Here is a 12065-nt window from a genome sequence, read left to right as displayed (position 1 = left end):
CTGGCCATCAATGTTTACAAATGGATCCTGGTACAAAAAAGATTGAGAACCAGTGGTCTACGGTAACTGGATGCTAACACCCAAGAGAGAAACCTGATGACCCCCCTCACCCCCCCCCATGATAACTACCATCATGTTTGGCATTCCCTGCAGAGAAACAGGTAAGTGATTTTAAAATCCTCTCCCATCCTTCACGGTTCTGCTTCCTACCAAAGTTCAGGAGTGCTGGTAGACCAATGGAGGAGGCTTGCACTAGTACTGCCCAGGTTGCAATACATAGTTGCAATTACCCTTTCTGTTCAGTTTATTGTGAATTGAGCAAGCGGTACATTTCAGTACACCCGCTTTTTTTTTTTTTAAACGATAGTATAGTTGTTTGTAAAGACTTAAAGTTGATTATATTGTAGTACTATGACTAATTCATAATATTCATAAGCTTTACCACTCGGTAGAATGTTTTACTGTATTTTGACCAGATAAAAATGTTAGGAGTCGTGTAATACTCTAGAGCATCTGACCAACTCATCATCCTATTAGAAACCCTCTGTAGCTATACCAGAATTTTCATTTTCAAGATACATGAGCTTTTGTCAAAACCTGACATCTCTTCTCTAATGTGAATTTTCAATATGACATAAAAATGATGGATGCATCACACAATTCAGAGAGCACAGAGAACAGCAACCTGTCACTGTATTTAAAATTTGTGACAACCTGTTTGAGGTGCATTTCACTAAGACCTATACTCTGTTTTACATGCTAGGTAATTTTTAAAAGACTGCTAATAAGATGAATGCTTGCTTCCTTTTTCTGTTACATAACAGAGGATACAAATATTTTCTTCCTCACTGAATGAACAGCTCATACCCCCTTGACTGAGAGTTATTAAACTCCACCCCTTGGAGTGGGGCACAAGTGCCTGTCTAGTGAAGAGAGAACTACTTACCTTTGTCGCCTCACAAGATTAATACCCATTTAATTACTGCTTTGACAAAACACCCCAACTGACTGGGTGCTGGAACTTCATGTTACAGAACAGTTTGTCACACTCTCTGCACAAATACCAAAGTTAAATTTACTAAAGCTATTAGATGTATAATAAAAGTACTTTGAAATCTGATGCAAGGTATTAAAAATGTTTTTCTGTTATGACATTAAATGCTGAACAAGCATGCATGTGTCACTTAACTCCAAGATGAAGGTTACTTTCCCCATTCAACCATAGAAAACAATATTTTAAAAAAGGTCATCTTAATTGATTCAGGAACTTAAGACATAAAACTGATTTGAGTGCAAATCTTAAGTCCAATTTAAATAGCTATTACAAAGGATTTCTCTTGCAAAATAAAAGGTCACACTAACATCTACCAACAAAAGAAATGTGAATTATCCTTTGCAGAAGGGACTATATTACCTAGCCTTAAGTGCATTTGGTTTTAGTTGAAAAATACTGTGGGAAGGTTTGCAGGCCTCAGCATAAGTAGTTAGGGACGGCAATAACAGCAGGAACAAGACTGAAAAACAGACTGATTTATGAGGGTGGAGTCAATTATTAAACAGTGGCTGGGAGCTCTTCTGAACCTGGGGGCCAAAAACTTTGAATGGGCACAATAAGAAAGGGAAGCAGAAAGAGAACAGCAGGCCTGGTAACAAAGCCCCCTCCTGCAACATACAGACCATCCGACACAAACCTTTAACCATGTTCTTCCTTAGGAAATACTACAAAACAAAAGGGGCACACTACAAGCAAAGGCTACCTGGATGTTATTGTAGAAGAGTACTTGCCAGGCTCAGTAACTACGGCATTAGTGCACAAATAAACTTAATAAACATCAGTGAGGGATAGGATTCAAAGGCAAGAACTACTTCATTTTACGAAGGGCTTTCTTTCTTTCTTGCAAATGGGAAATTGCAAAACAGAAAGAGAAAAGGCTAATCTGCCTTTTTAATCCCAACTCCTGGTCCCACGCTGTCCAGCCCAGCCCTCCGCCCAGCACCCGCTCCAGCCACAAACTCAACCCGACAGAGAAAGTGAAAGCTGGCTTGTTCACGCTATTTTGCATAACCCACAGCAATGCTGCCTGCCATCAATTGCTGACCCTGGCACAGGAGTATTAAGAATTAAGCTGCATTTGGCGGATATTTATTTTTTTTCCCCGAGCCAGGAATTCAGCTGCCAAGTGACTGACACTTGATATTTGGAGGCGATTGGTCAGCTCTGCCCCTCCGTTTGCCGGTGACTCATTCGGCTGCAAGGATCTGATGTGGGAACCCTCCGATCCGAATCAATCGCAGTTTCTGTCTCCGCGACACGTTTCTTGTCCGATCTAAGGGGGAATGAAGGGTTCTCGACCCGAAGCCACCGCGCGATACGGCTGCTCTTTGCAAAGACGCCTTTTTGCATGCCTGGTGGAGCGCCAGGCGGTGGATTCCTGCATCCCTTTCTCCTCGCAACTTAGCTCGGCACCCGGTGACACGACCAGCAGCCGTTAACTCTTGTGCTCCTGCGGGCGGGCGCGGAGGGGGGACGGGGACACAGACATGTCTAGATTGCTCCAGGTGCGGCTCCGCATGAATCCCCAGGTCCTGCTAAAGACTCACCTGGGGGGCAGGCAAGGGGGAGGCAGGGAGGGTTAATGGCTCATCTGCAAAACAATTGCTGCTGCTAAAAGAAACAAATAAACAAGTGCCATTTCTATACGGAGCCAATTGCTCCAGGCGGCGTCTGCGGCTGGTTGTCTGGGATGCGCGTAAGGCTGTATCCAGCAGCATCCCCCCCCCAGCCCCGTGTCCATAAACAACCCGGCTCGCTCGCTCCCTACCTTGTGCCAGCGCTTGCAACATGTGGAGCTGCAGCACCAGAAACGCCCACCGTCCCCGGCAGGGGAAGCCGCCGAAGTTGAACTTTCTCGCCGCTCGCTCGCCCCAGCCATCCTCCCTCGGGGCCGCGCTGTCTCCAGCCACCTTCCCTCCGGCCATGATCGCCTCCGCGAGCCCCGGGCCAGCCGCTCCTGCGCACCTCCCGGCGGGCCCGCGCCCGGGGGCCGGACGTTTGGCGCGGGAGCCGGGCACCGCATCCGCGCCGGTGTCCACGCACATGTCCGCAGCGGCGCGTCGTCCCCGCCCGGCCTCAGCGCGGGTCCCGCATTTTCGGGTGTCGCGCGCGCCCCGGAGGGGTGCTTTTCAGAGCATCGCAAAAAATCAGCACGACTCCGGTTTCCCCTCCGGATGCCGAGCTGCCGCGGGGAGCGGGGGCCGCCGGGTCGCTTGAACTCCCGCGCGCCGCGGCTGGGGGGGGTCACGTTTCGGCTCGGCTCCCGACGCAGTTCAACCCCATGTGCCGGGGAGGGCAGCCGCCGCCAGGTGAAGTCCGTCCGCGGGCAGCAGGGAAGCGACGATGAAGCCGATGCGGGGCCGGAGGGAGGGAGCGTCGCACCCGCCCGACCCGGGAAAGTTTGGCGGGCGGGTCCACCCGCGCCTCAACTTCTCCCGCCCTGGCCCTCGGCCGCCCCCTCCTCCGCCGGCCGCCTCCCGTGCCCGCCTCGCCACGGCCGCGTCTGTGTGGGGACCGGGGGCCGCGGGGGCATGGCGCGGGGACGCGGGAGAGCGGCGCGGGCAGCCGCCGTCCCTTCGCGGCTCGCACGCCGACTGACGCGAGCCCCGCCCCCGCCGCCCGGAGGCGCCGCCTGATTGGCCAGAAGGCGGGAGGGGGCGGGGCCGCGCGCTCCAACGGCCGCGCGGGACCGTTGCCCCTGGTCCTCGCGCGCGCGGCGCCCCCTAGGCCCCGCCCCGCGAGCTGCAGCCTGTGGGCGGGGCCGCGCGAAGGGCGGGGCCGAGGGCACGTGCGCCTTTTCCTTCCTTCCCGCGGCTTTTGCGCTTGGGGCCTGTCTCCCATGGTGTGATGCCCCAGCAGATGTTTAATGGGCATGCTTGGGTTTTGTTTTAAATCCCTTGGCGATGGGGATGGAGAAATTATCCCATCAGTGCAAAGGGTTTTTTGGGGGTAAATCGGTGGCATTGTGGAGCCCTGGCCAAAGGCTCAGAGGCACCTGGCCTTTTCTCCACCTTTCTCTGCCGTGATGAGCAGTGCCTCCTCTCCCCAGGATAGGCAGGGATCCTGGTTTTCTCTGATAAAAAAAAAAAAACACAAAATTTTCAGATTTAAAAAAGCATAGGTGACAGGTAGGGAGGGTCTGGGGGGGCACATGCCCCCCCTGAGATTGGCTCACCCCTCCCTGCTGCCACCGCCACTGGCTTCTGCAAGCAGTCGCCACCCCGCCACCGATGCTGCCACCCACAAACTGCGCCCCCCAGTCACCCATGAAAAAAGTAACCCAAAATCCAGATTTTTCTATTATTAAAATGAAACACCACTAATATAAATATATTAGTGGTGTTTCATTTTAATCACAGAGAAATGGCGGTTTTGAGTTACTTTTTTTAATCTGAAGATTGGGGATTTTTTTTTAATCAGAGAAAACCAGGATCCCTGCTACTGGCTCTCGCCCCCTCCCACAGCCAGCTCCGCACCTGGACTCCTGGCAGCTCTGGGCAAACTTTTAGTATCCGGCCCCCTTTCACCAGAGATAATGATAAGAATAGTAATGATTATTCTCACTATTTTTGGGTCCCTTTTGTGTCCGGGCCCTCGGCCCCCTGCCTGTGTCAGGCGCTGCCCGCAGCACTCAGCAGGTGCAGGACGCTGCTAGCTCTCTCCTCGCCAAACGCTCGGGACCTGTTGCCTGCACTTGCTGTTCCCCAGCAGCATCTAACAGGAGCCTGGTAACCCTCTCTGTTGAGTACCTGCCACCCCCACATACTTTTTCCCTCTTCCCACTCCTGGATGAATGTCATCCTGCTCCTGGGTCCAGAAACTAAAGGATGCATGACACTATTATGCCCTTTTCTTGTAATCTGTCACTTTTCCACGCTAATCAACAGAAGCAAGAGATTTTGTAGACCTTTTTTCTTATTAGCTAGGTTCCATCACTACACACTTCCCCTCTCTCTGGTGTGAATAATTATTCTCTATGACTGAGGGACCCACTTCTAGGCTTTGCCCTCCCTTCTATCTGTTTTAAGTACAATGAAAGCTAAGTCAAGGCTGCTTTATGCCGTTCGAAGAACAGATCTCAAGGGAGTGACTGTGTGTTCATAACTTCTATTGCACCATTACCAATAGTTAATTCACTGCAGCAAGGAGGAATTGCATTTTTTCTTCGAAACTAGTTGTTTTGGGGGAGTGCTAAGCTCTAATTTACCTTAACTGGAAATGCAATGTACACTTAATTGGGTTTTTAATTACTACCAACCAAGGAGTATAATGGGTGCAGTTCTGCTGCTTGATGAGTTTGGAAGATCTGCTTGAGATTTCAAGGTCAATTTGAACTGTAGAAAGACGACATCATATACTTTCTATGTAAGTTATGAGAAGTCGAATCAGGGGTTCTCTCAGTAGTGAAATATGTTTGTTAGGAGACTCACTGCCAGTTAGTTGAGGCCTAAAATGAAGATTTTACAGAAGAAAAGTTTAAAAGAAACCTCGTATTGACACTTCTTAGTCAGCATTTCAATTTTAATTGAATGTTTTGTTTGGATTTAAACATTAACTGGTAGTAATAATATTGTGCCAGTGTATAAAAACAAGTAAATAAACCCTTTTTTCAGCACCAAAGCCCTTGCAGCTGAACATAATGCAAATATGAAGGAAAATCAGTGTTAAAACATTTCCTTTTTCAATCTCTAGGAGCACTGTCAGTATTTCATACAGGAGCTTGCTTTAAAAAATTACCCTATAACATCCCTCTAAAATGACCTCCTCTCTGTGTTTTGAGGGCAAAGGAGTGTAATGTTTGGCTTGTTATTTGTTTCCTCTTCACTCTAGTCTTGTCCCTTTGGCCTGTTGCGAAGAACAAAAGATGTTTTCAACCTTAACACATAGATTTATTTTGCTGCATACTAATATTTTTGAAGCCCTGTTAACTAAAGGTGCACCAATACATTGGTCCATATTGTATCGGCACTGATAAAAGGAAAATTGACATTATCAGCAATTGGCTTTCTTTGGTTGATGTGACCAATAATGTCGCTGATAAATGCCACGTGCATGGGTGCAGCCACAGCATGCATGTGGCCAGCCTGGCAGCTTAGAAAGCAGCATCTTACTGGTAAGTCTCTTGGGGGGAAGGGATGGGGGGGCATATTGAGGTCCCCCCCTGTAGTGAGGGAGGGAGTGGGGCAGGGGTTGGGCTTGGGGTTGGAGCAGGTGCTGCCCAGCTGGGGCAGGCCATGGGACAAAGCCCCAAGTGTCTTGTCAAGGGGGGGGAGGGGCAGCTTCCGCCACTGCGCACACCCCCAGGGGTGGCATGGAGTGGCACATGCCCCCCAGACCTGTGTGCGGGATGCAGGTAGGCTGCCGTTGTGGGCCGGGGATGGAGGCAGCGCCAGGGTCTTCCTGGCAGGGAGGTTGGTCTCAGGGCAGGTGGCAGCAACGCTGGAAGAAGGGTTTGGGGGAGCTATGGCGAATTTTGGGGTGGCTGTAGCCCACCCCATAGCCCTCCCTCCTAGTGCTGCCACCACCCGCCCTGACCACAGTCCTGGCCCATCCTCCCCAACTGAAAAGAGCCCAGCACCGCCCCCAACCCTAGCCTGCAGCGGCAGCCCACCCTCACCCCGCACACAGGTCTGGGGGACATGTGCCCCCCGTGCCTCGCCCAGGAGCGCACACAGTGCCAGGAGCCACTCCACACCCCCCCCCCAAGGTGAGCCACTCCCAGCTCTGTCCTGCATCCCGCCCTGGCTGGGCATCACCTGCCCCAGGTCCTGCCCCACTCCCTCCCTCCCTCACCACAGGGGCCTTGATATGCTCCCCCATACCCCTTCCCCCCAACAGGCATACCAGCTGAATGCTACTCTCCAAGTTGCCCCACTGCATATTGGCAATCAGATCGATATCGGCCAATATGGCTCACTAATAATCGGCCATCGGTATCAGCCCAAAAAATCCTCATCAGTGCACCCCTACCGTTAACAGGTCCTGTTTCCATCTTGTGGCTGGAGGGAAGTCTAGGCTAGGTTACAAAATGATGAACTAACCTGACTTCAGACCACCACTGAAGACAGCACTGTTTATGATCTCTAGGGTAGTGGGGGGTCAACTTTTTTGGCAGGTATGCCACAGATTAGCTCTGTACCGTCCCCAAGCGCCACTCCAGTCCCTTTTCCCTGCTTGCTCTGCCACTCTGCACCCTAGCTGATGTTCTCTACACAATATGTTGCTCTGCTTCTTTCCCTGCATTCCCTACTCCATTTGCTGCTCCGCTTTATGCTTCCTGCTGCATCTGCCACTACAAATTGAATTTTATTAGTAAATGTTGAGAATTGTGAACCAAAAAGATGACAAAAGTCATAAGGGAAATACAGAGTGCCTGAGTGAGGGACTAACATAAGAGGGATGGGGGTGAGGAGGGGAACACAACTAGGTTACAGAAAATACAGTGTTAGCCAATGTGTCACTTGTGGCATGCATGCTGCAGGTATGGTCAATGTGTCCAAAACTGTTGCCATTTTAGGTTTTGTTTTTTAAATTGCAGACCATGCCATGGAGCAGCAGCTAGGGATTTTTTTAGTCCCCAAATCAGATAAGAGTTTCCCCCTCCCCCACTCTCAGCATCCCTTCTCTTCCCTTCTGTGCTCAGCAGCACTTCCTTTCCCCTCCCATCCCCACCTTACCCTCTCTACTTACTCCTTTGGGTGCAGGAAAGGGTTGGGGAGATCTGCCCACCATCACCACAGCCCCAGCCACTCCTGCCCCACTCCAATCAGGGCAGCAGGGAGTGGTTGCATGGGGAGCTGTGCTTGATGGGGGAAAGTAGCAGTGATGGGTGGGTTCCCTGGTCCTGCACCTGCTCTCGGCTGGCAGGTAACTTGTGGGGGCACTGGGAAGAAAGGAAGAACCTGCTGCTGCTGCTGCTGCTGTCACCAGCCAAGCCCAGCTCCCTGTGTAACCTAGCTGGAGCAGGGCAGGAGCAGCTTTGGAGCTCTATCTGCCCCTGGGTCAACCAGGGTCAGCTGCAGCAGCAGGCAGGGGAGGGTTGCTGAGAGCAGAGATGTGGTAGTCTTACCTACTTCAGGGACTTAAAGCCCTTGGCTGCTGCTCCTGAAGCATGGTTGGAAAGGGAAGTGTAGCCACACCACTACATCCTCTATGCACCCTCCCCTAAATGCCTCCATCCCACACTTGCTCTGTACTCCATGTATGTTAGGAAGAAAAATGTTTAACCAATATCCGGAAAGACATCAAGACATCAGTTCTCTCATGCAGAAGCAGAGAAGAGAATTTGAGTTTCATGCAGGCAAACCACAGGGGAAGGTGAAGAGGACACATGTACAGCAGGTGGCTGAGAGTAAAAGGGACGAGCGAGGTGTGGAGCTAGTCATGTAATATGACAGACAGACAGAAGGTGAGGAAAGGAGGTAAAAAAGGGGAAGCTGTATTTTGACATGACCTTTCACACTGAAGGTGTAAACATGATACCATGCCACTGTAAGCTATAGGGTATTGTATCATTAACAGAGATCCTGGTTTTCTCTGTTTGAAAATGCCAAATTCTCTGATTTTAAAATGACAAAAGATCCCAGATTGTCTGATTTAAAAACACAAAATTTGCATTTTTCCATGATGAAAATGAAATGCCACTATATATACAGGTATCAGTTGAACACAATGTTTTATTGATATATTTACAATTTTAAAGTAATTTTGGAAGACTACCAGTGCCTCAATCATTATAATAAAATAAATTCTAAATACCTGTATATTTTGACGTTTGATTTTGGTTTTTTTCCTGGAAAATCGGAGCTCACCAGGACATAGGTCCAACTGCAGAGGGCCACCCCCATCCCCGCTTTGTGGCACTGAACAGCCTTGACATGCCGGTGCCCTGCCCCTGCCCATGCCATTTCCCCTCACTCTCAAACCACAGCCCCTGCAGTGCACCTCACTCCCAACCCAGAGCCCCCTGGCCCCTCACTCTGACCCACAGTCCCCCGCCCCAGCTCTGCTAGTGCCCCTTACTCCTGATCCACTCTCCCCTGCCCCCAACCCCCCCAGTGTATGAGGAAGGGGGTGATTGTGTGGGGAATGGGATGGGTGTGTGGGGAAGGAGAGGGTGTGGGCACAGGCAATACATGGAGGGTCAGAGGGCACAGGTAATGTGGCAGCGGGGCACATGCCCCCCCACCCAAGATTTCTGCGCCCACAGCAGGGGGTGGGGCTGCAGCTGGGCAGGAGCCACCTCTGCAACCCAGTGGGCAGGACCCAACACAGCTGGTGCAGCCCAGCTGCAGCCCTGTGCCCTGCTGTGGGTGCAGAAATTAGGGAGTGTATGTGCCTGTGCTCCCCTGCCCCTCTACCACATCACCTGTGGCCTCCCCCACCCCCACCCCTATAGACGTGCCTGGATGGAGCTGCAGGAGCTGTTCTCCACCACACTGCCTGGCTCCCACATGCATGTGTGCACGCACATGTGCACGTAGTGCCCCTTGCATATCGTTCCCTCCAAGCAGCCCCTTACAACCTGGAACTCTGCCAGCCTGCAAATCGAAACCCAGGTTTCCTGTGCCTTTCTTCTTTAGAGGAGAAAGGGCTGCATTTTTCCACGACAAACAGAAAACCTACATCCCTGAATGTTATTAATATTCATGGTAAGAGAATCAAAGCAAGGAGAGAAGAGGGAATAGAAAAAACTGGTGGTAGCTGCCTAGCTAAGAAAAAAAGGATCATACAATCGAAGAATTTACATGAAGCTAAAGATCACCATTCTTGGTTCCACCTTACAAGATGTATGCTCTATCTTCAGGGGCATAGCTTGATTTGAGAAAGAAAGAAAGAGAGGTCTTAACTTTTCCTGTCCTCAAATATTTGAGAATGATATACTGCTCTTTGGTCATATTAGGTACACATTTGTCTTGGATGTATTTGTTGTAACCACAGCTCTTTCAATTGTTGTATGTCTGCCACAAATGGCTAATTTATCCTGACTCATACAATTATACTGAATCTCCTTACAGTTATGACTTTTGTCAGCCAATCAGACTCCTGTGGAGACAGTATTTTCTAATGCGCCTAATTCTGTGGGTATGTGTTTTCAACAAATGTATCTCTCATACAGTTCTCAAGGAGCTCTCCCCCTCACTGATGGATAATACTGAACTGCAGGGTTGTAAATCACACTATATACAAGTTTTCCAACCAGGAAATTGTAATGGCTTGGTTGCTTATTTTAGTCCTGTAATTAAACTGAGTCATTATCTTTCATCCATTCTTCAGAAAAAAAGCATTTCTGACTAATTTTACACCAGCATGTGGTATTTTCCACCAACATGCTTTGATGATGATTTACTGTATTCAGAAAATATAGCTGGTAAAAAAAGAAGCAATAGCTTTGAAAAATTATGAGAGGAAAGACACTTCTATGCTGACAGGTAGAACCGTATAATATTGAAGTGTCATCCACATAGGTGTTAATGTTCCAGAGACTGAGGAATACATTTTATCATTTTGTAGTTAGGTATCATACTGTCTTCTGTAATACTCGTCCCAACCTTCTTTGCTCCATCTTGTATAAGCTGCTAAAATGTCAAGCAGTTCAAGTTCTCTATGGTGTGTGTACATGTAATGATGACAGTGAGACTGCCCAACTTTCTTTGTTCTGAATTCTGCAGCTTATTCTGAATCTTGGATTTTTCTTTAATCTAAAATTACAGTGCAAATTCATCTCTGGGCAAACAATTGCATTAACTTAACCATATGGGTATCCCAAAAGAGTTTATATTGCCTTTCCTTTTCTCCCAAGAGAGACAGCTTTAGAAAAACAACAGATATGCGAGTAGAAAGTAACTTGCTTTAAAACAGGATTGTTTTTCAGCATACTAAATCAACCTGAGTGAAGTAAGCTAATGGAAGGGGCTAAAATCTCTCCAAACAAGAGGATATTCCCTAGGGTCACTAGCCAGCTGCTCTGCTTTTATGGTGTAAATCTGCTCTCACATCAATAATAAAGATTGGAAGAGAATGAAAAAATATCACATTACATAGTTGGGAATCCCAGGAGAAGCATTAAACAATGACTTCACCACACTTATGGAAGTGTCTTCTGCCAAAGAAAAAACACAGCTACAAGAAGAGCAAGAGGAAGTCGAATTGAATCCTCCTCGCTTTAAATAAGTTAATGCACTGTCAGTGCTGTACTAAGGCACAGAGGTAAGAGTTAAGGACAGAGTGAATGGATTGATTGAACTGTACATTTCATGGTTTTTGTGAGTTTATGATCTTGACAGTGAATTTAACATGGCCATGTTTAACATATTCAAAAGTCGGTTGAGCAGCTACGAACAGCGTTTGTACACACAGATAAACGTAAGCGTAACTAACCCATCTTTTGCGTTATCCCAACCTAACACAAGGCCATCTTGTTTCTGTCAGAAGAAATTTATGGTGACCAAGTCATGTTGCCCTGCTGTGCTTGGCATGAAGAGTTGGTGGAGTAACATTAAGGATTGAGACAACAGGTTCTGGGTTTCTGAAATGGAGACATTTGAAAATGTTTTTAGAGCTGCCTGGAGGAGGACCATGGGAGCTGTAACAATTCTCTTTCAGACCAGTTTGCAAAGACTGCACAGAGAAATCTTATTTTAATAAGTCTGCCATCTCCAAACACCAGTTGGTCTAGATACCAAGCAACAGGCAGCAGTGATTACCCTTTCATGATTCAAAGGCAGTCCCAGGAACAGACGGCCTGAATACACTGACGAATGGCTGAAGTTGTCCATAAGTAGGAGGGAGGGCTGCAGACAAGGACAAAATCTATTGGTTTTTCTGCATCTTTCTGCCATCTTCCACCATGGTAACACTCTTAAGTTTTGATCTTCCTTTCGCATCTATTTACACGTCTCCAAGTCTGCTTAGTGATCAAGATTAAAATATAACTAAAAAGTGACCATACGTGCAAAAGAAATAATTTTTAATTAATTGCAGTTAAGCTTGTAATCATACTGAGTTTTAC

General features: G+C 48.5%; 1 protein-coding gene across 3 annotated transcripts in view; it reads right to left on the bottom strand.

Annotated features, from left to right (window-relative positions):
• Positions 1-3641, bottom strand: part of SDK1 (sidekick cell adhesion molecule 1) — a 683598-nt gene extending 679957 nt beyond the window's left edge. For all 3 annotated transcript variants that reach the window (XM_019494663.2, XM_014610818.3, XM_019494664.2), the window contains exon 1: positions 2823-3641. In XM_019494663.2, coding sequence (XP_019350208.2) covers positions 2823-3099 — 277 coding nt within the window. In that variant the 5' untranslated portion in view covers positions 3100-3641. The remainder of the gene's footprint in view (positions 1-2822) is intronic.
• Positions 3642-12065: the final 8424 nt, after the last annotated feature.

Source organism: Alligator mississippiensis, chromosome 13 (assembly GCF_030867095.1).
Source record: "Alligator mississippiensis isolate rAllMis1 chromosome 13, rAllMis1, whole genome shotgun sequence".
NCBI lineage: Eukaryota > Metazoa > Chordata > Crocodylia > Alligatoridae > Alligator > Alligator mississippiensis.
The sequence above is the reverse complement of the archived record's forward strand: the minus strand, read 5'-3'. Positions and strand labels throughout refer to the sequence as shown.